The sequence below is a fragment of the Podarcis filfolensis genome (assembly GCF_964270895.1).
Source record: "Podarcis filfolensis genome assembly, chromosome: 1".
Taxonomy (NCBI): domain Eukaryota; kingdom Metazoa; phylum Chordata; class Lepidosauria; order Squamata; family Lacertidae; genus Podarcis; species Podarcis filfolensis.
The window spans coordinates 4218394-4242218 of NC_139604.1; the positions used below are offsets into that span (position 1 = coordinate 4218394).

At 43.1% G+C, this 23825-nt stretch overlaps 1 protein-coding gene and 1 long non-coding RNA gene across 7 annotated transcripts in view; both read left to right on the plus strand.

Moving 5' to 3' along the window:
• The window catches only part of LOC310743599, a 265247-nt gene that overhangs the window by 74741 nt on the left and 166681 nt on the right, over positions 1–23825 (plus strand). The window lies entirely within an intron of this gene.
• LOC310770136 (UDP-glucuronosyltransferase 1A6-like) overlaps positions 1–23825 on the plus strand; it is a 54266-nt gene that overhangs the window by 23131 nt on the left and 7310 nt on the right. For 3 of the 6 annotated variants that reach the window (XM_083630508.1, XM_083630509.1, XM_083630505.1), the window contains exon 2: positions 21710–21841. In XM_083630508.1, the coding sequence (XP_083486634.1) occupies positions 21710–21841 (132 nt within the window). Of the gene's footprint in view, positions 1–12932; positions 14022–16059; positions 17044–19427; positions 20671–21709; positions 21842–23825 lie in introns of those variants that run through there. The other 3 variants (XM_083630506.1, XM_083630507.1, XM_083630510.1) reach the window with 3 other exon arrangements.

A 23825-nucleotide genomic window follows, 5' to 3' on the forward strand; every position in this document is an offset into this window, starting at 1 on the left:
ATCCTTGACAAACTGATTTGCTTTTGTTTCTACTCCACTGATGCCAAACATGTTTGTCTGGAGCTAAGCACTATTTTCATGTAAAGAAAGGGTAGTGGGTGATACCCAGCACTGAAGCTTCACCAGTGCAATTGACTTTGTGCAGGCAGTGGAACTCTGTCCTTTCCTATTCCCTTCCAGCCCACCCCCACCCCCAAAAAATCCCCTCAAAATCAACTCCAGATGGTTGGAAGTCCCTTGGTTGCATATTCTGGAGATGGATGTGGGAAGCAGAGGAAACAGGAGTCCCATTGCACTCATTGCACAAAGCAAACAGAGGGAGAATTGAATACATCTCAATATATATTTAAAGTAAAAATATTAAAATGAATGTCTGTTACCATATGCTACACTGGCTTGCTGCCATCTGACTAAGAAAATGTTTTTTTTTTTTAAGTAACAAGAGAGGATGATGCAGCAATCAGCACTGGCTACTCCTGGTCTGATGCTGGCCTATCTGCTGCTGCCTCTGCAATCTGCCTCGCTCTGGGTGGTCGTGGGGGTAGGCTGTATAATACCTTTTATTTCTGCCTTTCCTCTCTATGAGGAAACTCACAAGAATGAGTTGCTAGCTGTAATGCTTGATATCAGAAATAAGATATTCCGGCTCCACTTGTCCTCTCTTTTACATAGAAATATGTACAAGAGGTTATGTTTTCTTTAATATTGTTACTGGCCACCCCAATTCCTGCTGAGCCATGCGCAGGATTCCAGAGGTCTTGGCCATAAACCAGGGTCTGTGCTCCTTTGGGGAATTGAAGACGCACTGTTGTAGCTTTAAGAAATATGGTTTATTCACCGATTTACACCTTCAGTCTGCCTGGAGGGAGTCCAGATCTTATAGTATGGTCGTGTCAAAAGAGGCTTGTTCCCCACAGCAGTGCAGCCCTGGAGTCCAAGGCCTCTCTCCCAGCCTCCCTTCAGCCAGCCTGCCCAAATGGTTCTGCCCTTTGTTCTCAGCTATTCCAAGCCTTGTGCCAAAGGCCCCAAACTCTTCTGTGACATCACATCCAGCATAGGCACCAACTTCTAGGGGCCAAGGCAGTTTCAGCCCCCTGAATATATTTTTTTTGAGGGGCAGCCACCCTCAATATTCAGATGATGTTGCATATGGGACATCAGCACATTGCACAATGTTGCATTGCCCCCCAATCCTCTGCAGAGGCTGGCTCCTTTGACATCCAGTTACCCTGTCAACCTTCCAACCCCATCTCCCCATATCTGTTCACACCTCAAGGCAGGGGAAAGGACTCTTGCCTTGCCAATGGCCCTGTGTTGTTTTTAATGGCCCTACATTGCCTGGTTATTTTGCATAAGCTAGCCCAGAAATACTTCTGCAGCTTGTATTTTGCCTTCATATCCCAAATAATCAGAATTCTGCCATTTATTAATTTATCGGGTTTAGGGAGGTCCCCTTTCTAGCAACAATAAAGTTGATGCTCCATAGGAAGCTCACAAAAAAGAGTACAATATATGACATTATGGTAACTATACTGCCTGACCTCCGCGAACTACAGGATAAAACTACAAACTTATGCTGAATCATCTGCAGGCAAATATTGCTACTGAAGAGATTTGGTCCGTTAATGTACAACATAAACTCATTTGGCCCTATTCTTATCTATTTAGTAAGTTTGAATGTAGCCCCGGTCATAAGATCAGCGGAGGACGTTTATTAAACATTTACCTGATGCTTGGAATCAGTGATGCTGTGGGCTACACCAATATTATACTCAGCAACATCTGATTTTGTGCGTTAGGCATACAGTATATCAAAGTCAGGGCTTCTTGTTACCATGACAGGAATGATGAATTCAAGGTCTCAATGAGCCACTGGCCTTGCCTTTCTGTTCTGTGTTGCTTGTTCTAGTTAACATTTTAAAATTTAAGGGTTACAGAAGCACACCACATAATTGTGCTAAATCATCTTCTACAACTCTTGCTGCTGAAGAGTTTTCTTTTTTGTTGTTGTTAATGTTGTGTATTGAGTCAAAGGATTTTATATCTGTATTATTATTGTCTGTATTTGCATTAGGGTAAAGTAACTGCCTTTTGGTTCCAGAGGGTACAGCTACTATTGGTTCATTTAAGCTGCTGTATTTGGATCCTCTGTCTTATTGGTTTCCTCCAAAAGGCAGGACTGTGATTGCCTGATATTGTTCCCTCCAAAATGTATCATTTCTAGCTAGTTCCCTGTCCCTATAAATGTAGCTCTCCCCTCCTCAGTTCTCAGTCTTGTTTGCTTTAATAAAGAAGTGTTACTACAGAACTGTCTCCAGCATATTATGTCAAGAGAGCTGAAATCACAAACCCCACGTCACAACAACTGGCGACGAGGATGGGATCCGGAATGCTGAGGAGCGGTTAAACGCAGCCCTGCCTCAGAGTCCGGATTGTAGCTAAGAACAAGACTCACTGGCTGGCTGAGAAGACGACCCTGCCCACAGGACAATGGAGAGTCCAAGGGTATTGGAGCCCTTCCAGCCATCAGAGCCCCACACGTGGGAAGACTACGTCGAACGCTTCGAGTTCTTCGCAGTGGCTCAAGGGATCACCGATGCCAGCAAAAGAAGGGCCACATTCCTGAGCTACTGTGGGCCTGAGACCTTCAAGCTGGCCAAGGCATTGCTTGCTCCAGCGAAGCTAAGTGAGACACCTCTCAAAGATATTCTTGCCTGCCTGACAAGCCATTTGGCGCCTACTGAGACCAAGATGGCCCGGCAGTTGGAGTTTCATAAGAGGCAGCAGCGTGCTGGGGAGTCTGTATCTGCATTCCTAGCTGAACTGCGGAAGCTCGCTCAGCACTGCGACTTCCAAGATCTGGAAGAGACTCTCCTGGATCGGTTTATCGGTGGTCTGAGCAGCAAGAAAGCCAGAAGACGCATCGTGGCTAAAGAAGAGGTTACCCTTGCTTCAGCCTTGAAGGAGGCCACCGCCACGGAGAATTATGAAAGAGAGGAGCTTGATGCCAGTCGCAAGCCCCCTAAGCCACAGATAGAAGTTGCGCATGCCATGGACGAGCTAGAGGCTACTCCGAGCCAAAGCCCAGTCCGTGGGGTCGAGTCAGTGCGTCAGGCCTGCACAGTGCACAAAGATCACCGAGGCAGGTGCCCTGGTTGTGGCGGAAACCATGAGCGGAAGAGTTGTCGTTTCCGGGATGCTATGTGCCGGACGTGCGGGAAGACAGGTCACATCGCCAGGGTCTGTAGATCGGCGGCGTTGGGAGCGACAGGAGCAACTAGACTGGAGCATCGCAGACCGTCCACGGCAAACCATGTTCTAAAGGACTGCCACTACGTAACGGGGATCAACGGGAGGGTCGTGCAGTTTCCAGCGCAAGGCAAGGCACACGTCAAGGTGAAGATTGAGGGTCAGCTGTGCGACATGGAGGTGGACTCCGGATCTGGATTCACTATCGTGTCGGACCAGACCGCGAGGACATTCTTCCCCAGGGGTAAGTTGCCCCCTCTGGAGCCCTTCCCGGCAACCTTGCAGTCATACTCAGTGGGCCGCATCCATGTCATGGGAATGTGTGCCGTGAGAGTACAGTTCCGGGACAAACAGGCGGTACTCAAACTGGTGATTGCGAAGGGCAGTCGCCCCAGTCTCCTGGGCACTGACTGGTTCCCCGCCCTGGGACTGAGTATATCAGGGCTTAATTCAATCCAAACCTGCCCTGAGATGAGCGAGGCATTATGCAAAGAATTTGCTGGTCTCTTTAATGGAAAACTGGGTTGTTATAAAGGGCCCCCAGTTGACTTCGAATTGGACCCTGGGGTGGCCCCAATCCGACTCAAACCAAGGCGAGTGCCATTTGCACTGCAACCCAAGATCGAAGCAGAGCTGGATAAATTGGTCAAGCAGGGAGTTCTCTCACCCGTGGACTCTGCTAAGTGGGAGACTCCAATCGTCACGCCCCTTAAAGCAAATGGGGAAGTCAGGATCTGTGCAGATTACAAATGTACTATCAATAAGGCACTCAGGGGAAACTCATACCCCATTCCAGTCGTATCACATCTGTTGGCTAAACTGGCTGGGGGCAAGGTGTTCGCCAAAATTGACCTGGCACAAGCTTACCAACAGCTGCCAGTAACCCCACAATCAGCGGAAGCACAGACTATTGTCACACATAAAGGGGCGTTCAGAGTTAACAGATTACAATTTGGAGTTTGTGTGGCCCCAGGGATTTTTCAAGGGCTCATGGAACGCCTGTTAAGAGGTCTGCCGGGGGTCTTGCCATTTTTTGATGACGTTTTGATTGCTGGAAAAGACCCACAGGAACTGGTTGCGCATGTCCGTGCACTGTTGCTCAAGTTCAAGGAGGTGGGGTTGCAACTGAAAAAGGAAAAATGCAGTTTTGGGGTGCCAACTGTGGATTTCTTGGGGTTTAAAATTGATGCATCAGGCATCCACCCCACAGATGCTAAGATTAAGGCCATCATCGAGGCACCACGACCACAGAACAAGACGCAGTTGCAGTCATTCCTGGGACTTATTAACTTTTATCATTCGTTCTTACCCCAGAAAGCTTCGGTAGCTGAACCATTACATCGACTGTTGCAGAAAAAGAATGTGTGGCGATGGGGGCAGGGGCAGCAGAAGGCTTTTGACTCCTTGCGAGGAATGCTGAGTAGCAGGAGCGTCCTTGCTCATTATGATGAGTCGAAGCCGCTGGTCCTGGCATGTGATGCCTCTCAATACGGCCTGGGGGCGGTGCTGAGTCATAGGGAACCGGATGGGTCTGAAAAGCCCATCTCTTTCTATTCCCGTACGTTGTCGCCCACGGAGCGCAACTATGCTCAAATTGACAAAGAGGCGCTTGCAATTGTGGCAGGAATCAAAAAGTTCCATGATTATGTGTATGGTCACCAGTTCTCCATTGAAACGGACCACAAACCACTGTTAGGGGAGACTTCCGGTCGGCGCCAGCGCTCAATGGCGGTCTCCCGTTGAGCTCCGCTCAGGGAGACTACTCCACGAGTTCGGGTCTGACCGCTACGGCGAAGCGGGGACCCCTAAAATCACAGGCGCGGATGCCTGTGAACACGGAGACTCGGTGGGCACCTTAAGCGCCCCCCCTTACTGCAAAGGAGCCTTTTTAAAGGCTCCGGAGTGGCATCGGGTGTGAGCGCGGTGCTGAGAGTCGCTACCCAGCCCATGGAGTGAAGCCGCGTCGCCATGGACGGAGAGCGCCGATTCCTTCCTGACATTTGGAACTTAATTTGATTACCCGTGAGTAGGATTGAACAACAACTTCAAAATAACCTTTGAAATTTGGCCGAAAACGGGGAAGGTAAAAAGTAAGGAAGTCTGCCTTTCCCGGACTGCATGACAGCTAAAGCAATGAAATACAAAGCTGCAATTTGACGGAAAAGAATTTTAAAACGGATTAACTCGGACATTGAATTTGAACCTCCCCCTTAGCAAGCAGGAGCGGGGGGGAAGATTTAACTTGTATTACCTGCATGAAAGAAGTAAAGAAGTGAAATTTTCTGCCGTTTTGAATCCTTGGAAAGGACTGCCTTGAAAGTAAGTTACCGGGACTGAGAACTGCCATTAGAGATTTGTTACAAAGTTGGTGCTTTGCCTATTTATTACAAAGTGGGGACTTTATTTGTTACAAGTTTGGGACTTTGCAGAAGTTACTAATTGACAGCTCTACCATTGGAAATATATTGGAAGATTTGTTGCTACTTTTGAGGGGAATCCTTGTTTCTTTGTATTTTGGACTTTGGACTGCTCCCTCTAGAGGGTTGTAGGGAAACAGTTACAAATTAGATTGTAAAGAGCAGGCCAGTGGAGTTTTCCATCTAAAAGTAATTCCCGTGGGAACGACCTTGGGACATGAGTGGCCCAGCAGAAGAGATAACAACAAGAGCTAAAAGTAAAGCTGCACAAAGGAAAAGGGGCTCTATATCAGGCTCAGTTCCAGCAGGCGCAGTTGGGCAGGAAAAAGTGACAACTATACCTATGGAGCCAGTGACACAGGCATTAGTCAAAATAAATGAGGCCTTGGAAGCTTTGACTAAGCAGAGCACAGAAAATTCCAAACAGCTGACAGAACTGTCAACAAAATTAGATTTAAATACCAAAAGTGTCACATCCAATACAGAGACAATAAATAAATTAATTTAAGAAAATGCTACAATTCGAAAGATTGCTGAAGAGGCAAAAATTTATGCAGAAACTACACAGGAAAAGCTAGTACCAGTCTGCAAAAAGCTGGATGAACATGAGGCGCCCTGTCCTTACTGGAATTACAGAGAAAAGAGAGAAATCTGAGACTGAGACTGGTTCCAGAAAGTGAAAATGATAATCTGATAGACTTTCTTACAAAAGAGTTTTCGGAATTTTGGCAGGTAAATTTGAAGGAGGAGGAATTCAAGATAGTAACTGCTTTTAGATTGGGCAGGAGACAAAATAGAAAGAATCCAAGGGACTGTCTGATAACTTTAAGATCTAAGGAGGAGAGGGATAAAATATTAAACCTACACTTTCAAAGAACTCTGGAGATTAAAGATTCCTATGTGCAGATATATAAAGACATCCCTAAATATATTCTGGAGGTGAGAGCTCATTACAAGGACTTGGTCACTCTGTTGAGAAAGAACAATATATTATTTAGATGGGAGTTTCCACAAGGCTTGTCTTTTAACTACAAAGGAAAGAAAATTAAAATAAAAACAGTGCAAGACAAAGAACAATTTCTGGAAAGGAACGAGGAGGACCTCCTGAAGGAAGTGGTGGAACAAACTACAAAAGCAAAGGAAGTAACAGATATTTTGAATTTAACATTTGGGCTCAAAGCACCGACAGAGGAAGAACAACTGCTTGGGGCAGTTGGGGGAACAACTAAGTAAATAACAAGATGGCTCTGCAATTTCTAAGTTGGAATTGTAATGGACTGAATCTTCCCAGAAAAAGGCGTGAGGTTTTTCATATTTTAAAAAGAGAACAATTGGACTTGATTTGTTTGCAAGAAACCCACGTGACCAGAGTACATAGAAAACTACTTACTAATAAAAGATTAGGACAAGAATTTATTTCATCAGATAAAGTGAAGAAAAGAGGAGTGGTGATCTACGCAAAGGAAAAGTTGGCTCCTATGTTAATTTTTAAAGATGAACAAGGAAGATATTTGGCAATTGAAATACAAGTCCAAGGAGAAAAACTATTGATAATAGGAATATATGCTCCAAATGAAGGGAAGTCAGAATTCTTCAAGAAATTGCATGAGACATTAACGGACTATCTGGATTATAATGTAATTATGATGGGAGATATGAATGGAGTGGTCTCTACAAATATGGATAAAGCACAAAGACAGGTGGTTTCCAAGGATGGGAGACTACCAAAGACTTTTTTTGAAATGACAGATAATATGGATCTGATTGACATTTGGAGAACAAGGAACCCTCTTGAGAGGGAGGGAACTTTCTTCTCTGAAGCAAAAATGACCTGGACTAGAATTGACCAAATTTGGGTAACTAGTGGGATGGCACCAAAGATAAAGAAAGTGGAAATCTGCCCAAAGACTTGCTCCGACCATAATGCCGTAAAGATGGAGATGAACTTAACAACAGCTGGTTCCTTCAGATGGAGGATGAATGACTCCCTATTTAGAGATGAAGAGGTGTACAAAAAGGCCCAGAAAGCGGTGAAAGATTATTTTGAGATAAATCTGAGAACAGAGGTGGAGAAAAGAGTAATTTGGGACGCAAGTAAAGCCGTCATGCGAGGATTTTTAATACAGCAGAACACTATAAAAAGGAAGAGACAGAATGAGAAGAAGGATAAGATTCTGGAAAGGATAAAAGAAGGAGAGAAAAAACTGAGATCAAAGCCAAAGTCCCATGAAATTCTGAGAGAAATTAAGCTTTATCAGAGGCAGTACATGGAACTGATGAATCAGGAGATAGAATGGAAAATAAAACAAATGAGACAAAAGACATTTGAATCGGCAGACAAATGTGGGAAACTTCTGGCATGGCAATTGAAGAAGAGACAAAAACTGAATATGGTTACAAGCTTAGAAGTTGAAGGAAGGAATATTTATAGACCAAATGAGATTAGAAACTGTTTTCAGAGTTATTTCAGGAGACTTTACGCACAAGGGCTGGTGAATGAAAAAGAGATAGAAGAATTTCTTAAAAAACATGGATTACAAAAAATTTCTGAACAAAGCAAAGTGACTTTGAACCAGAAGATAACTGAGCAAGAAATAGAGGGAGCCATTCAAAATATGCAATTGGGAAAATCTCCAGGACCAGATGGATTGACTTCCAGATACTACAAAGCTCTGAGAGAATGGTTGGTACAACCGTTGAAGGAAGTCTGTAATGAAATTTTAGAGGGGGAAAAGGCACCCGAATCGTGGAAAGAAGCGTATATTACACTTATACCAAAATCTGAGACTGAGAAGAACCAGATTAAGAACTACCGCCCTATATCATTACTTAATGTGGATTACAAAATTTTTGCAGACATTTTGGCAAAAAGACTGAAGAGAGTTTTGGTGGGAGAGATTCATAAAGACCAGGCTGGCCTTCTTCCAGGAAGACATTTATCTGACAATGTGAGAAATATAATAGACATTATGGAACTACTGGAAGCTAATATTAATACTAAGGCAGTATTAATATTTGTGGATGCGGAGAAAGCCTTTGACAATATCTCTTGGAGCTTTATGAAAAAGAATCTTGAAGGGATGGGGGTAGGCCAAGGTTTTGAGAATGGTATAGGTGCAATTTATTCTGAACAAAAAGCAAAATTAATTGTAAATAATGTGGTTACTGAAGAATTTGCTATTGAAAAAGGGACACGACAGGGGTGCCCAATATCCCCATTACTTTTTATATCTGTCTTGGAGGTTTTATTAAACATGATCAGAGGGGACCAGCTGGTCAAAGGGATTCAGGTCGGAGCTAAACAATATAAACTGAGAGCGTTTGCAGATGACCTAGTATTAACTTTACAAGAGCCAGACACTAGTACGAAAAGAGTTTTAGAGCTAATACAAGTATTTGGTCAAGTAGCAGGTTTTAAGTTGAATAAACAGAAAACGAAAGTACTGGAGAAAAATCTAACAGTTGCTGAAAGAGAGAGGTTCCACAGTGAAACTGGATTAATGGTAGCAAAGAAAGTGAAATACCTGGGGATCAATTTGACATCTAAGAATGTGAACTTATTTAAAGACAATTATGAGAAATGTTGGACAGAAGTTAAGAAAGATTTAGAAATATGGTCAAATTTGAGACTTTCCTTGTTAGGCCGAATTGGTGTTATTAAGATGAATGTTTTGCCGAGAATGTTGTTTTTGTTTCAAACATTGCATATTGTGGATAAAATGGACTGTTTTAAGAGGTGGCAGAAAGATATATCTAGATTTGTCTGGCAGGGCAAAAAGCCCAGAATAAAATTTAAGATATTAACTGATGCAAATAAAGAGGGGGGTTTGCCCTGCCAGACTTAAAACTGTATTATGAATCAGCAGCTTTTTGCTGGCTGAAAAACTGGCTACTTCTTGAGAACACAGACATTTTGGATCTGGAAGGGTTTAATAACAGGTTTGGTTGGCATGCATATATATGGTATGACAAGGTAAAAATTCACAAAGGTTTCAAAAACCATATTGTTAGGAAAGCACTATATAATGTTTGGATTCGGTATAAAGATCTGTTGGAAAACAAAACCCCTAGGTGGCTGTCACCAATGGAAGCTAAGGAAGTGAAAAAACTTAATATGGAATCTAAATGGCCAAAATACTGGGAAATTATAGAACAAGAGGAGGGAAAAGTGAAACTACAGAGTTATGAGAAATTGAAGTCTAAAGTAAGAGACTGGCTTCATTATTACCAGATAAATGAAGTATTCAAACAGGACAGGAAAATTGGCTTTCAGGTGGAGAGATCAAAATTAGAAACAGAATTGTTAGAACCCAATACCAAGAATTTGTCAAGAATGTACAACTTGCTGTTGAAATGGAATACACAGGATGAGACGGTTAAATCAGCTATGATTAAATGGGCACAAGACATTGGTCATGACATCATGTTTGCTGACTGGGAACAGTTATGGACCACCGGTATAAAGTTTACGGCATGTAATGCCTTAAGAGAGAATATTATGAAAATGATTTATAGGTGGTACATGACCCCAGTCAAGCTTGTAAAAATCTATCATTTGCCCAATAATAAATGCTGGAAATGTAATGAAACTGAAGGTACTTTCTACCATCTTTGGTGGACGTGCCCAAGGATTAAGGTCTTCTGGGAAATGATCTATAATGAAATTAAGAAGGTTCTCAAGTGTACCTTTCACAAGAAACCAGAGGCCTTTCTCCTGGGCATGGTAGGCCAATTGGTGTCAAGGAAAGATAGGACGTTCTTTATGTATGCTACAACAGCAGCAAGAGTTCTTTTAGCAAAGTATTGGAAGACACAAGAACTACCCACGCTGGAAGAGTGGCAGACGAAGGTGATAGACTATATGGGACTGGCTGAGATGACTGGCAGAATCCGCGACCAAGGAAAAGAGACGGTGGAAGAAGATTGGAAGAAATTTAAAGTTTATCTCAAGAACTGTTGTAAAATTAATGAGTGCTAAAATGTCATGGGTAATGTAAAACAGAATTGCAGCGATAAATGATTGGGTAAGAGAAAAAGGATTAAAGAAAGTGAATCATAAGTAATTGAAATTAGGGGTTGCTGAAAAAGTTTAAAACAGGGATGCAGAAAAGGGAGGTATGGGGAAGTCGTTGAAATAAGGCTTAAGAAAAAGAGGTTATGAAATTATACGTGTTTATATGTTTGTTTGTCTATGTATTGTTAGTTGTAATGTGTTTTAATTCATGTTGGAAAAATCAATAAAAATTTATTTAAAAAAAACAACACAAACCACTGTTAGGGTTGTTCAACCCGAACAAACAAACGCCACAAATTCTCTCCCCCAGAATGTTGCGTTGGTCTATATTCCTGAACGGGTTCCAGTACACCTTGACCCATGTGCTGGGGAAACGGTTGTGCCACGCTGATGCGCTGAGTCGATTGCCTCTTCCTGGCGGGAGCAATGTGGATCCTGCTCCAGCGGAGCACATAATGATGCTGGAAACACTTCCGGGGGCTCCTGTAACGGCTACTGATATAGCTGAGAAAACGAGGAAAGATGCTGTTCTCTCCCGTGTGCTCACTTGGGTGGGGAGGGGGTGGCCAGGTGGTCCGCATGAAGACAAATTCAGGCCTTATGCGACAAGGCAGCACGAGTTGTCCATGCATAAGGGTTGTCTCCTGTGGGGAGATAGGGTGATCATCCCAGCACCACTGAGAAACAGGGTTCTTGAGACGCTTCACATGGGACACCCGGGAATGGTCAGGATGAAGTCGCTAGCCCGATGCTATGTGTGGTGGCCTGGAATGGACCAGAACATAGAACAATGGGTACGAACATGCAAGGCATGCCAAGAGGTGCGGCCAGAAGTGGCCAGAGCACCAGTTCACTGGTGGGAGCAGTCCAGATCTCCCTGGAGCCGGCTGCACTTAGATTTTGCTGGGCCATTCCAGGGGAAGGTCTTTTTGGTTATCGTCGATGCATATTCCAAATGGTTAGAAGTGGCGATGGTCCCTAGCATGGCATCAGCTGCCGTAATCAAGGTGTTGAGGCAGCTGTTTGCAACCCACGGGTTACCTGAGACCATTGTATCAGATAATGGGGCAGCTTTTGTATCCCAAGAATTCAGGGCATTCTTGGCTGATAACTTCATAAGAGGGGTCACATCCGCGCCCTTTCACCCATCCTCCAATGGGCAGGCTGAGCGCATGGTAAGAACAGCCAAAGAATCCATTGCGCGCTTAATGGAGGGTAACTGGTCAGCTCACATCGCGCGAATGTTATTTTTGCAGCATGCGACGCCGTGTACTGCGACGGGCAAGTCACCAGCTGAGCTGCTCTTGGGTAGAAGACTGGTAACGGTGCTGGATTATGTCCACCCCGATAAAATGCCAAACCGTAATTCAAGAGAAACCCCCCAGGCTGAGGCTGACACAACAAGGTATCTCGCCCCTGAAGATCTGGTCTGGGTGAGGAACTATTCACGAGGTCCGCGGTGGGTGGCTGGTGTGGTCACCCGGACTAGTGGACCAGTGTCCTACTATGTGACCTTGGAAAATGGGCAAGTTTGGAAGAGACATATAGATCAGCTGAGGCGCCGGGCACTCAGCAGGGAGGGGTCAGATAATTCATCCCTGGCTAACGACGCAGAGCTGCAAGACCAGAGTGAAAATGGCCCAGAGGTGCAGTCACCAGGGGCTTCAGCAAATGAACCAGGGTCTGCTAGTCCTCAGGATGACGAGGTACAGGTAGGGGAGCCTGCGATGTCTGGGACTCCATCTGTTCCTGACGAAACCCCTATAGCACCCCCCCACCACAGGTAACATCCAATCCAGAACCGGCAACACCTGTTGTCAGGAGATCAAGTAGAAGTTGTAGGACCCCACAGTACCTGAGAGATTACGTCTGCGGTGCTCACTAGGGGGGGAGGGGTGTTGTGTATTGAGTCAAAGGATTTTATATCTGTATTATTATTGTCTGTATTTGCATTAGGGTAAAGTAACTGCCTTTTGGTTCCAGAGGGTACAGCTACTATTGGTTCATTTAAGCTGCTGTATTTGGATCCTCTGTCTTATTGGTTTCCTCCAAAAGGCAGGACTGTGATTGCCTGATATTGTTCCCTCCAAAATGTATCATTTCTAGCTAGTTCCCTGTCCCTATAAATGTAGCTCTCCCCTCCTCAGTTCTCAGTCTTGTTTGCTTTAATAAAGAAGTGTTACTACAGAACTGTCTCCAGCATATTATGTCAAGAGAGCTGAAATCACAAACCCCATGTCACAACAGTTAACGTATGACATGAACTTGGTTGGCCCTGTTCTTAATCTGTTCAATATTATTTCATGCACAGCCTTTGGTCCTGATAAAAGTAGCGTCAGTGGAGGGCACACATTAAACATTTACTTGATGCTTAGTATGAGTGAGTCCATTGGCTGCACCAACGTTATACTTGCAACATCTGCTTTCATATATTAGGCACAAAGTGTGTAAGGAAGTCAGGACTTCTTGATACCACGATGGCAAGGCTGAATTCAAGGTCTCAACTGGTTGCTGGAGTTGCCTTTTGGTTCTCTTTGTGGCATAGTGCCGAAAGTGGGAAGCTGTTGGTGTTGCCTCAAGATGGAAGTCACTGGCTGAGCATGCAAATAGCAGTAGAGAAGCTTGCGCAAAAAGGACATGAGGTTGTGGTTGTGATGCCAGAAAACACTTTGGTCATGCAAATGTCTTCTGAGCATTTCACTGTAAGAACACATTCCGTGCCTTACACCCAGGAGCAGTTGGACAAATTTTACAGGGCAATGGGTGAGAATATTTTTAATAATGCTCACCTCCTGGAGAAGCTTGTTCAATTCTATAGAAATGTATCTCGTAGTGTTTCCATGTATGTTTCTGCTTGTCGGCATCTTTTATATGACAAAGAACTCATCCAGTTCCTCCAGCAAAGCGACTTTGATGCTGTGTTTTCTGATCCTGTGCTGCCTTGCGCTCCAATCCTTGCTGAATATCTTTCCTTGCCTACAGTCTACTTCTTACGTGGACTTCCATGTCATTTGGACTTCCAAGCTGCTCAGTGCCCAAGCCCCATTTCTTACATCCCACAGGGTTTTACAACTTACTCGGATCATATGACATTTACTGAGCGTGTGAAGAATGTTTTAATGACTCAGTTCAATTCTTTAGTTTGCTACTTATTTTATGAAAAATATGAACAGCTTGCTACTCAGTTTCTGCAGAGGAAGATTACAACCTTGGAACTTTTTAGTAAAACATCCCTTTGGTTGCTGAGGTATGACTTTGCATTTGAGTACCCCAGACCTGTGATGCCCAACATGGTCTTTATTGGAGGGATTAATTGTGCCCAGAAGAAGCCATTATCCAAGGTTTGTAACACTTTATCATGACATTTGTAGTTATTTTGTTAGTGTTACGCCCTCTGTCTTTCTGTATGTCAGCTATAGCAATTTATTGTAGCTCAGTGGTAGAGCTTTCCATCGGAAGATTCCAGGTCCCCCGGGGCATCTCCAGGTAGGGCAGGAAAAGACCCCTTTCTGAAGCCCAGGAAAGCAGCTTCCAATCCATGCAGAATATACTGAGCTACACAGAACAGAGGTCTGACTCAATAAATCGAGATTCCTATGCAGTTCTTTTTTTCTAGAGAAAACAGTGCTGTGTGGGGGCGGGTCGCACAGAGGGTGAAGATTGCCCTCTGCGCCCTCTATTCTTCACCTCCAGGCGAGCACTTGTGGGACACGCAGAGGGGGGCATGACGTGACATCACAAAACACTGGGCCCCCTCCATGTGGGAGGCAAGGTGGTGCTCCTGAAGCCAGGGAGCAGGAGCTCTAGGATGTGGAATCAGTGGAGGATTCAACATCCCTTTTGAATACAAAAGGCAAATGTTGCAGGAAACCCACAGAACTGGGCAGGAGTTTCAGGAAGACATGCATTAAAGATTTACTTGAACTCATCAACCAAATATTTTGCTTCAGGACAATTGCTTATAGGTGGATATTTTTGATGGGGAGGATTGCTTCCTTCTCACATAGCTATTCACAAACTTGAACTACAGACCTGAATGCAGAGGGGATTGGTTTAAATCAAAGCAATTTTTTAAAAAATCACAGAAAGGACCAGCTTAAACAATTACAACAAATTGACGATCTGAAAATCCAACTTTTTTTTTTAACAAGCATGCCTACTAAACTGGTTGCTATAACTTTTGAAAATAGTGATATTGTAGTTACCTGGTTCAGAATACGAATAACAAACTTAGTTGGTCTCTAATGTCCTACTGGAAGGATTTTTTTTTTTTTTTTTTTGCAGTGTGTGTTGTGTGTCTGGGAAAGAAGTGCCCTCCCAGCAGTGGCAGTGCTGCTGCTCAGCGGAATGGAGATGGAACAGGGAGTGGCAGCAGCAAAGTCACAGAACGCTTGATTTGTGGTGGCTGCAAAGGGGGGTGAGGACAGATGACTAAACTGGGGGGGGGGCAGATAAATACCAGCTCAAGCCAACAGAATTAACACTGGCTTCCTGTGCCAGAGCAGGCCTGCACAAGACCTCCGTGCTCTTGTTGTTGTTGTTGAATATTGTTACAGTAGTTATAGCCTTCAGATGTGTTTTTGTTATGCCTTCAGTGTGCAGCAGCATTTTGGTCACTGGAAATGAAATGGCTAGTTTGTATTCAGCTGAGCAGCATATACAGGTAAGGGGTATGAAAATAAAAGCCCCTCCTACCCAGAGGGGTACATGACAAACTACCTTCCCCAAAAAATAAAGTGCACCAAAGACTCAGCTATACCGCTGCAAATAAAATGTTTACGTGTGTTTTAAGTGTAATATACAATGTGACACTAGATGGCAATAGTGAGCCTTATGGAAAATTCAACGTATTTTTAAGAACACTTTTCAAAAAGCATTTTCAGAACAGTTTTTATATGTGTGTAGATTCCACCAAAGAAGCTTCCCTGTCAGCAGTGACTACAATTTTGTACTGGGCCATTTTTCCTCGGTGGATTATCCATGCATTGGGAAAATCTGGATTAAATGTGTAGGAATTTGGGGCTGCCATTTTGTTAAGGATGATGTGCACACATTGAAAAACCTTGCTCACATAACTAAGAGCAAATGCACAGTAAACGGACATGGGGAGAAGCCCTTTATTTGTCTGGACATGTTCCAACTTGATTGGTAGATCATCATTGCTTATTCTAGTTAACATTTTAAAATCTGAGGGTTACAGAAGCACACCACATAATTGTGCTAAATCATCTTCTACAACTCTTGTGGCTGAATAGTTTTCTTTTTTGTTGTTGTTAACATACAACATGAACTTGGTTGGCCCTGTTCTTATCTGTTCAATATTATTGAACAGCCTTTGGTCCTGATAAAAGTAGCGTCAGTGGAGGGCACACATTAAACATTTACTTGATGCTTAGTCCTTGGTGAGTCCATTGGCTGCACCAACGTTATACTTGCAACATCTGCTTTCATATATTAGGCGCAAAGCGTGTAAGGAAGTCAGGACTTCTTGATACCACGATGGCAAGGCTGAATTCAAGGTTTCAACTGGTTGCTGGACTTGCCTTTTGGTTCTCTTTGTGGCATTGTGCCGAAAGTGGGAAGCTGTTGGTGTTGCCTCAAGATGGAAGTCACTGGCTGAGCATGCAAATAGCAGTAGAGAAGCTTGCACAAAAAGGACATGAGGTTGTGGTTGTGATGCCAGAAAACACTTTGGTCATGCAAACGTCTTCTGAGCATTTCACTGTAAGAACACATTCCGTGCCTTACACCCAGGAGAAGATGAATGAACTTCTGAGTTCGATGACTGAGCATGCTCTTAAGAATCTGAATTTCCTAGAGAACATGGTACAGTTGTATATAAACATATCTCAAGTTACTACCATGTTTGTTTCTGCTTGTCAGCATCTTTTATACGACAAAGAACTCATCCAGTTCCTCCAGCAAAGCGACTTTGATGCTGTGTTTTCTGATCCTGTGCTGCCTTGCGCTCCAATCCTTGCTGAATATCTTTCCTTGCCTACAGTCTACTTCTTGCGTGGACTTCCATGTTATTTGGACTTCCAAGCTGCTCAGTGCCCAAGCCCCATTTCTTACATCCCACAGGGTTTTACAACTTACTCGGATCATATGACATTTACTGAGCGTGTGAAGAATGTTTTAATGTCGATGTTACCTTCTTTATATTGTTACTCATATTATGGAAAATACGAACATCTGGCAACTGAATTTCTGCAAAGGAAAATTACACTCTTAGAACTTTTTGGTAAGACATCTATTTGGCTAATTAGACAAGACTTTGCATTTGATTACCCCAGACCGGTGATGCCCAACATGGTCTTCATTGGAGGGATTAACTGTGCCCAGAAGAAGCCATTATCCAAGGTTTGCAATTCTTTATGGTGAAATTGTTGTTTATTTGCCGCCTTTCGTGACCTTCTGGCACTTGCCTTATCCTTCATGAATGATATTTCCTATTCTGCATCTACTTAAGTTTAGGACATAGACATCCTAGTTGCTCCATTGATGGAACAAAGCCTTTATTTTTTCATTACCACCAACTCTTCAGTGCAAATGAAGTGGTAGATTCCAGCAATAATAATTTTAGAGAAGAGCTAAGGCACTTTCCGGTTTGTTCATGCACCAAAAACTCTGTTGTTCCAATTAATTGTTCAGAACTGAAAAGCCTGTTATCTTTACTGCTTTTTTGAGTGTCCATGTTGCTTCAGACCTGCAGGGGAAGGGAATTCGCCTGAAAGGCCCAAGGAAGAAAGTGGTTAGGCTGGTACTTTTACGGCTGAGCTCTACCCCCTAACCGCCACAGACTGAGCCGGAGACATGTTCCCCATCAGGTATCTGTTCTGCCCCTGAGCTATGGTACTGTCCTTTGCTGTACTGATCACCTACCTAACTGCTGAAAATGCCTTTCAGCAAGCTGAGGGTTTGTGAAATCTGCTGTGAGAAAAACAGAAAGTGAGTTTGGATAGGAGAAACAGCCCCCCACATAGCTAGAAGGAGTTTTGAGCTGTTGCTTAGATGCAAAGGTAGAAGCAGAAATGCTAGCCTAGCATTGCTTACAGTGATGCAGGTATTTTCTTTCTTTCTTTCTTTCTTTCTTTCTTTCTTTCTTTCTTTCTTTCTTTCTTTCTTTCTGAGAGTCATAACCCCTGCGTAAACTGTGGGCTTACTGTATACAACTGAACAGATAGTGAGGATGGTCATCCAATCTGCCAGAGGAGAAACATATGTATGGTATCTTTGCTAATCTACCTTCAAGAACCATAGTCATCATTATTTGAAACCCAAGAATTGTTCAGGTGAGCAGTGATAAGGAAACCACCCATGTGACACCCCCCCCCAAGTGCAGTAAGGAGCTTCCACACCGTCAGCAACTGTGGTTTTGTACTTGGTCATTTTTACTTATCCAATTATTTAGGAAGTGGGAAATCTAGATTAAATGGAAATTGGGGGGATGGTGCTGGCTTTTTGCTCAGAATGATGTCAAATGGAGATTGCAAAAAACTCTACTAATACACATGACTAACAGAAAATTGACAGTAAACTCCTGTGTGGAGCAGTCCTTTGTTTGAGTATTTCCCAAGTGATCTCTGGATTGTACTGCTTATTCTTAGTATTTTTTTAGTTTGAGTACAGTGGTACCTCGGGTTAAGTATTTAATTCGTTCCAGAGGTCCATTCTTAACCTGAAACTGTTCTTAACCTGAGGCACCACTTTAGCTAATGGGGCCTCCTGCTGCCGCCGCGCCACTGGAGCACAATTTCTGTTCTCATCCTGAAGCAAAGTTCTTAATCTGAAGCACTATTTCTGGGTTAGCGGAGTCTGTAACCTGAAGCGTATGTAACCTGAAGCGTATGTAACCCGAGGTACCACTGTACTGTATTTGATTTTTAAAAATTATAGTTTTATTTGCTGGCTAAAGGGGTTTGGGGGTTTATTTTATTTTGTTTTATTTTATTTATTCAATGTGTATACCACCCTTCTTCTGAAGACTTCATGGGGGTTCACAGCATAAAAATACAGAACAATACCACAAAATACATAACAAAACAAGAACAAAACCCAAACAAACCAATAACCCTGATTCCACAAAAGGACGTAGACTGTTAATTAGCCAAAGTCCTCGTTGATAAAGAATGTTTTTGCCTGGCACCTAAAAATGTATAATGAGGGCCTAGATGACATTCCACAAACAGAACCACTACAGAAAAGGCCCGTTCTCATGTTGCCACCCTCCTGGTCTCTCGTGGAGGAGGCACATGAAGAAGTACCTCAGAGGATGGTTGCAGGATCTGAGTCAGTTCATACTGAGATAGACAGTCCTTGAGGTACTATGGTCCTGAGCCATTTAACCATTTAAAACATCAACTCAGTTGACATTGCTCTTATAATTGGATATACAGTAGTACCTCGGGTTACATACGCTTCAGGTTACATATGCTTCCGGTTACAGACTCCACTAACCCAGAAATAGTGCTTCAATAGAGGCCCCATTAGCTAAAGTGGTGCTTCAGGTTAAGAACAGTTTCAGGTTAAGAACGCACCTCCGGAACGAATTAAGTACTTAACCCGAGGTACCACTGTATGGGCTATTTGTCCTGACAAGCGGTTCAGCAGAGGCAGCAAATTAAACATTTACTTGATGCTTAGAATCTGTGATCCTGTGGACTGCACCAGTGTTTTATTCTGCAACATCTGCTTCCGTATATTAGGCACACAAAGCGTATAGCGAGTTCAGGGCTCCTTGATTCCATGACAGGAAGGATGAATTCAAGGTCTCATCCAGCTGCTGCTGGCCTTGCCTTTTGGTTCTGTTTGTGGCGTTGTGCTGGAAGTGGGAAGCTGTTGGTGATGCCACAGGATGGAAGTCACTGGCTGAGTACAGAAGTGGGAGCAGAGATGCTTATGCAACAGGCTAGCCTGCAGACTCCTTATCACCCAATCCAGGTTGGTTTGCAAAACCGACCTTTGACCAAGATTTAAACATTCCACACTGCCTTAATAAATGTGTCACAGAAAACAAATATTTGCAGAAGAAGATAGGGCTAAAGGCTCACAAGAGCTCTGTTTCCTGTGCTGTTCGCCATGGTTTTTTTACATTCATTTCATTTTGGGTTAGAATTATGCCACAATGCAACCAGCAAGAAGATTTCTATGCGTCAAGGCATTTGTGTTTTGCTTACTCTCTTTTTCTGGAGCCTTACGGATGGTGGAAAGGTGTTGGTAATACCCCATGATGGCAGTCACTGGCTCAGTATCCATCCAGTTATGGAACATCTTCAGCAGAGAGGGCACCAAGTAGTTGTCGTTGCTCCTGAGACGAACTTATGGATAAAGTCATCTGTACATTATACATTGAAAACATTTGCCGTTCCCTACTCAAAGGAATACTTGGAAGCAGAATTCCAAAAGCTTGGTCACAGGATTTTTGCACGTCAGCCTTTCCTGGAAAGAATGACTGGGACATTTTCAAGAATAAGAAATATTACGATGCTTCTATATAATAATTGCAAGCAGCTTTTATACAACAAAGAGCTGATTTCTTACCTTAAAGAAACCAAATTCAACGTTGTAGTTATGGATCCAGTGTTTCCATGTGGGCAGATCTTGGCTGAGTATTTATCCCTTCCTTCTGTTTACTACTTGCGGGGAATTCCATGTGGTTTAGACTTTGTGGCAACACAGTGTCCAAACCCACATTCTTATGTCCCAAAATTTTTCTCGGGCAATACAGATCACATGAACTTTAAACAGAGAGTGAAGAATTTTTTAATCGGCTCGCTGGAATTCATGATATGCTATTTTCTTTATTCACCCTATGGAACACTGAACAAGGAATTCCTGCACCAAGATATGACAGTAACAGACCTTTATAGTCAAGCATCAATTTGGCTTCTGCGCTATGACTTTGTTTTTGAATATCCCAGGCCTATCATGCCCAACATGGTCTTCATTGGGGGTATAAACTGTGCAAAGGAAAATCCACTAACTCAGGTTGGAATCCACCTCTCCACTCCCCCTTACTGAGACGGTTCAAAACTTCAGTTTAAAAATGGAGGCTGAGAAAGGGATTAGGACTGAGATATTTCAGTAGATTGGAAAAGTTAATAGCATGGTGCCATCTCCCTTTTGATATAATATCAGAATGTCTGCGGCCATCCTACCCTGAACACGCCCGATCTTGTCTGGTCTCGGAAGCTAAGCAGGGTCAGGCCTGGTTAGTACTTGGAAGGGAGACTTAATATTGGAATCAAGAGGCACAATGCAATTACCAAGGAGCAGATTTAAAATAATATGCACAGAGGCCCTGGGCTTATAAATCCTAATGCCTAATACCTTAGCTGAGCTTAGCAAACCGCCTTATTATATCATATTTATGTCAGCCTGCTAACTTGCTTTGCTGATGTGGAAAACTTTATTGCGTATGATTATTATTTGTTATTTTTATTGGTTGCTGTACTTATTGCATTTGTGTTTTCTGTTGTTTTCTGTGATGACTTCTGGGATGAAGAGAAATTTAGAAATATCCTAAATGAATGAACGCATATGATATGTTGTTACAAAGATTCCTGAAATTCAATATCCTGACCAATGTCTAAGACTGAATGTGAGGGCAGGTAGACCATTAGGCTGGTCTAGGACAATTCTTCTCAGGGGCAAAAGAAAAATGTAAGCCAGGGCAGGGGAGAGAGGAGGAGGAGGAGGAGGAGGAGGAGGAGAGGCTGCCACTATTACAGTAGTGGCAAAACAACAACAGCAAAAGTAAGTGGAGGGGAGAGGAAGAGTCCCTGCTGGGGAGGGCAGAGGAGAGATGGGGGCAAGAGGAGGGCCTACACAGAAGGATTTGTTCTGGACCCCACACTGCCCCCCCAACAGATCTGGTCCTAGAAATGGTCTAATGTTTACACACACACACACACACACACACCCAGCAAAGGTTACTTTTTCTTTTAGCTTTTTGGGAGAGATGAAAATATTCCCACGTGACGCAGAATTCTGACCCAAAATTTGTTTGTTTGTTTGTTTTGCCTAGGAATTTGAAGCCATGGTAAACAGTTCTGGCGAACATGGCATTGTGGTGTTTTCCTTGGGTTCAATGGTTTCTGAAATTCCAATGAAAAAAGCTATGGAAATTGCTGAAGCGTTTGGAACAATACCTCAGACGGTAAGAAGGAAAAATGGTATTCACGTAGGATGTTAAATATTTTGGTTCATTTTGCATGTGTTGCTGTCGGCTTTAAAAGTGGCTCCGAAGCTGAAGTTGACACACAACCCTTTGCCTCAGTCCAACAAGCAATCTTGCAGCTTGACACAGCATGAACTGGGAAGCTGTTCACATACAGCTCTTTAGAAATATTGCCATGGTAATTTAGATGCCAGCTGCTGGCTCAGACCCTCCTCGAAAGCTACAGCTGATATTGCTGCAAGAAGACAACAGGGGAACAAGATGTGAATAGTTCCCTGACAGTTGTCACGTTTGGCTGCATTCCAGATAAAGCTGCCAGAGCTGAGCCCTCGGCAGGTTCCCCTAATTGTACAGCAACTGCAAGCGGAACAATGCAGAAAACCTGCTGATCTTCATAACCAACATTCTGCAACTAAATTTCAGATCACAGGGACTAGGTCTTGTTTCTTTAAGTTGGGGAGGGTGGGCTAAAAGATTATCCATGCACCCCACCTCAAATCCAGAGGCTAGAGACATCCGCTGGAAAAAGTTTTAGTGATGATAGATTGTAGTATAGCCATGTCAGCTTATCAACTACCAGTCCAGAAACTGGTGAAATTTTGCCTCCTCTGCATTTTTTGCTACCATAACATGAGACTTCTTTTCTCATTCCTCTGAGAATACAGCTCCTTCACTGCTAAGAAGTGAAAGGAGTCAATAGTAAATGTATTTCCCAAACTTGCCTCATCCTTCGTGGAAGTAAGAAATAGCTGCTTTAGCATGTTGCCCTTTGTCAGACTTCCTAAACCTGGTGCCTTCCAGATGCATTTGACTACAGCTCCCATCTGCCCCAGCCAGCGTGGCCAGTGGTCAGGGAAGATGGGAGCTGTAGTTCAGAACAACTGGAGGGCATCGCGGTGGTGCGGAAGAAACCATGTTGTCATGGTAATATAAAAATAGGCTCTGTCAGTGCCTGGATTATTATTTATTTATTTTTAAAATAATTTTTTGTTAAGTTTCAAAAGAAAAGGAAAGAAATGTTTTACAAAATTCTACAAAATACAGTGTTACCAAACAGGATCTGATGAAAATATACAAATTCTTTATAAAATCATAGATCACTGTTGGACAAAAACGGACATAAAATAAAACCAAAATAAATAAACTACAGGTAAGTGAATGTGTGGGAGGTAGTGACTGGAGCTCTTTATAGCACAGACATAATGGTTAAACAAGAGAAAGTTACAAAACGTAGACCCTATTATATCAAGGGAAAGTGATTAAAGTATTCAAATGCCCTGAGTCACTGAGCCATATTCATTTCTAGGCTGAGGGCGTCCTTGGCCATGTTTCTCTTTGCTTACAACTGAAATGAAGTCAGACTAAACAAATACAAAATCTTCCTTCTTTCTTCGGCCCCTAAGGACTCTCAGCTTATTAGTTAGTTTTTCTAGCAGGGCCATATCACACAGTAAGATTGGCCCCATCTATTTTCCCCCCAAACTGTGATGGTCATTCTAGTGGCAATAAGCAGCTGTACTATCAGCACTTTGTGCAAATGGTGCAAATTTTGATTACCCTCAAATATAAGGGTAAAAATAAAAGGACTAATTGAGATTGTAGGATAATGTGGCGGCTTAAGATCTTATCCATTTCTCTGAATGCTGTTGCTGAAAATTCTTGCACTCTAACACAACCCCGCCATAGGTGGATGTATGACCCAATTTCTGAACATCCCCTCCAGCACCTTGGGTAAGCTGATGAATTTATATACAAGAGTCTTCTAGTACATTCAGCTGATATATTATGAAAAGGAGCTTTTTCCCCATGGTAAACCAAGTATATTCAGTTATGTCACATTCTAAATCTGTCTTCCAGGACATTCTTAAACCTGTTTGGTGTCTGGGATCATATTTGAGGAAAGCTTTTAAATATTTGAAAGTATTCCCTTTGAATATTGTGAAGAAATAATTCTTATTATTTT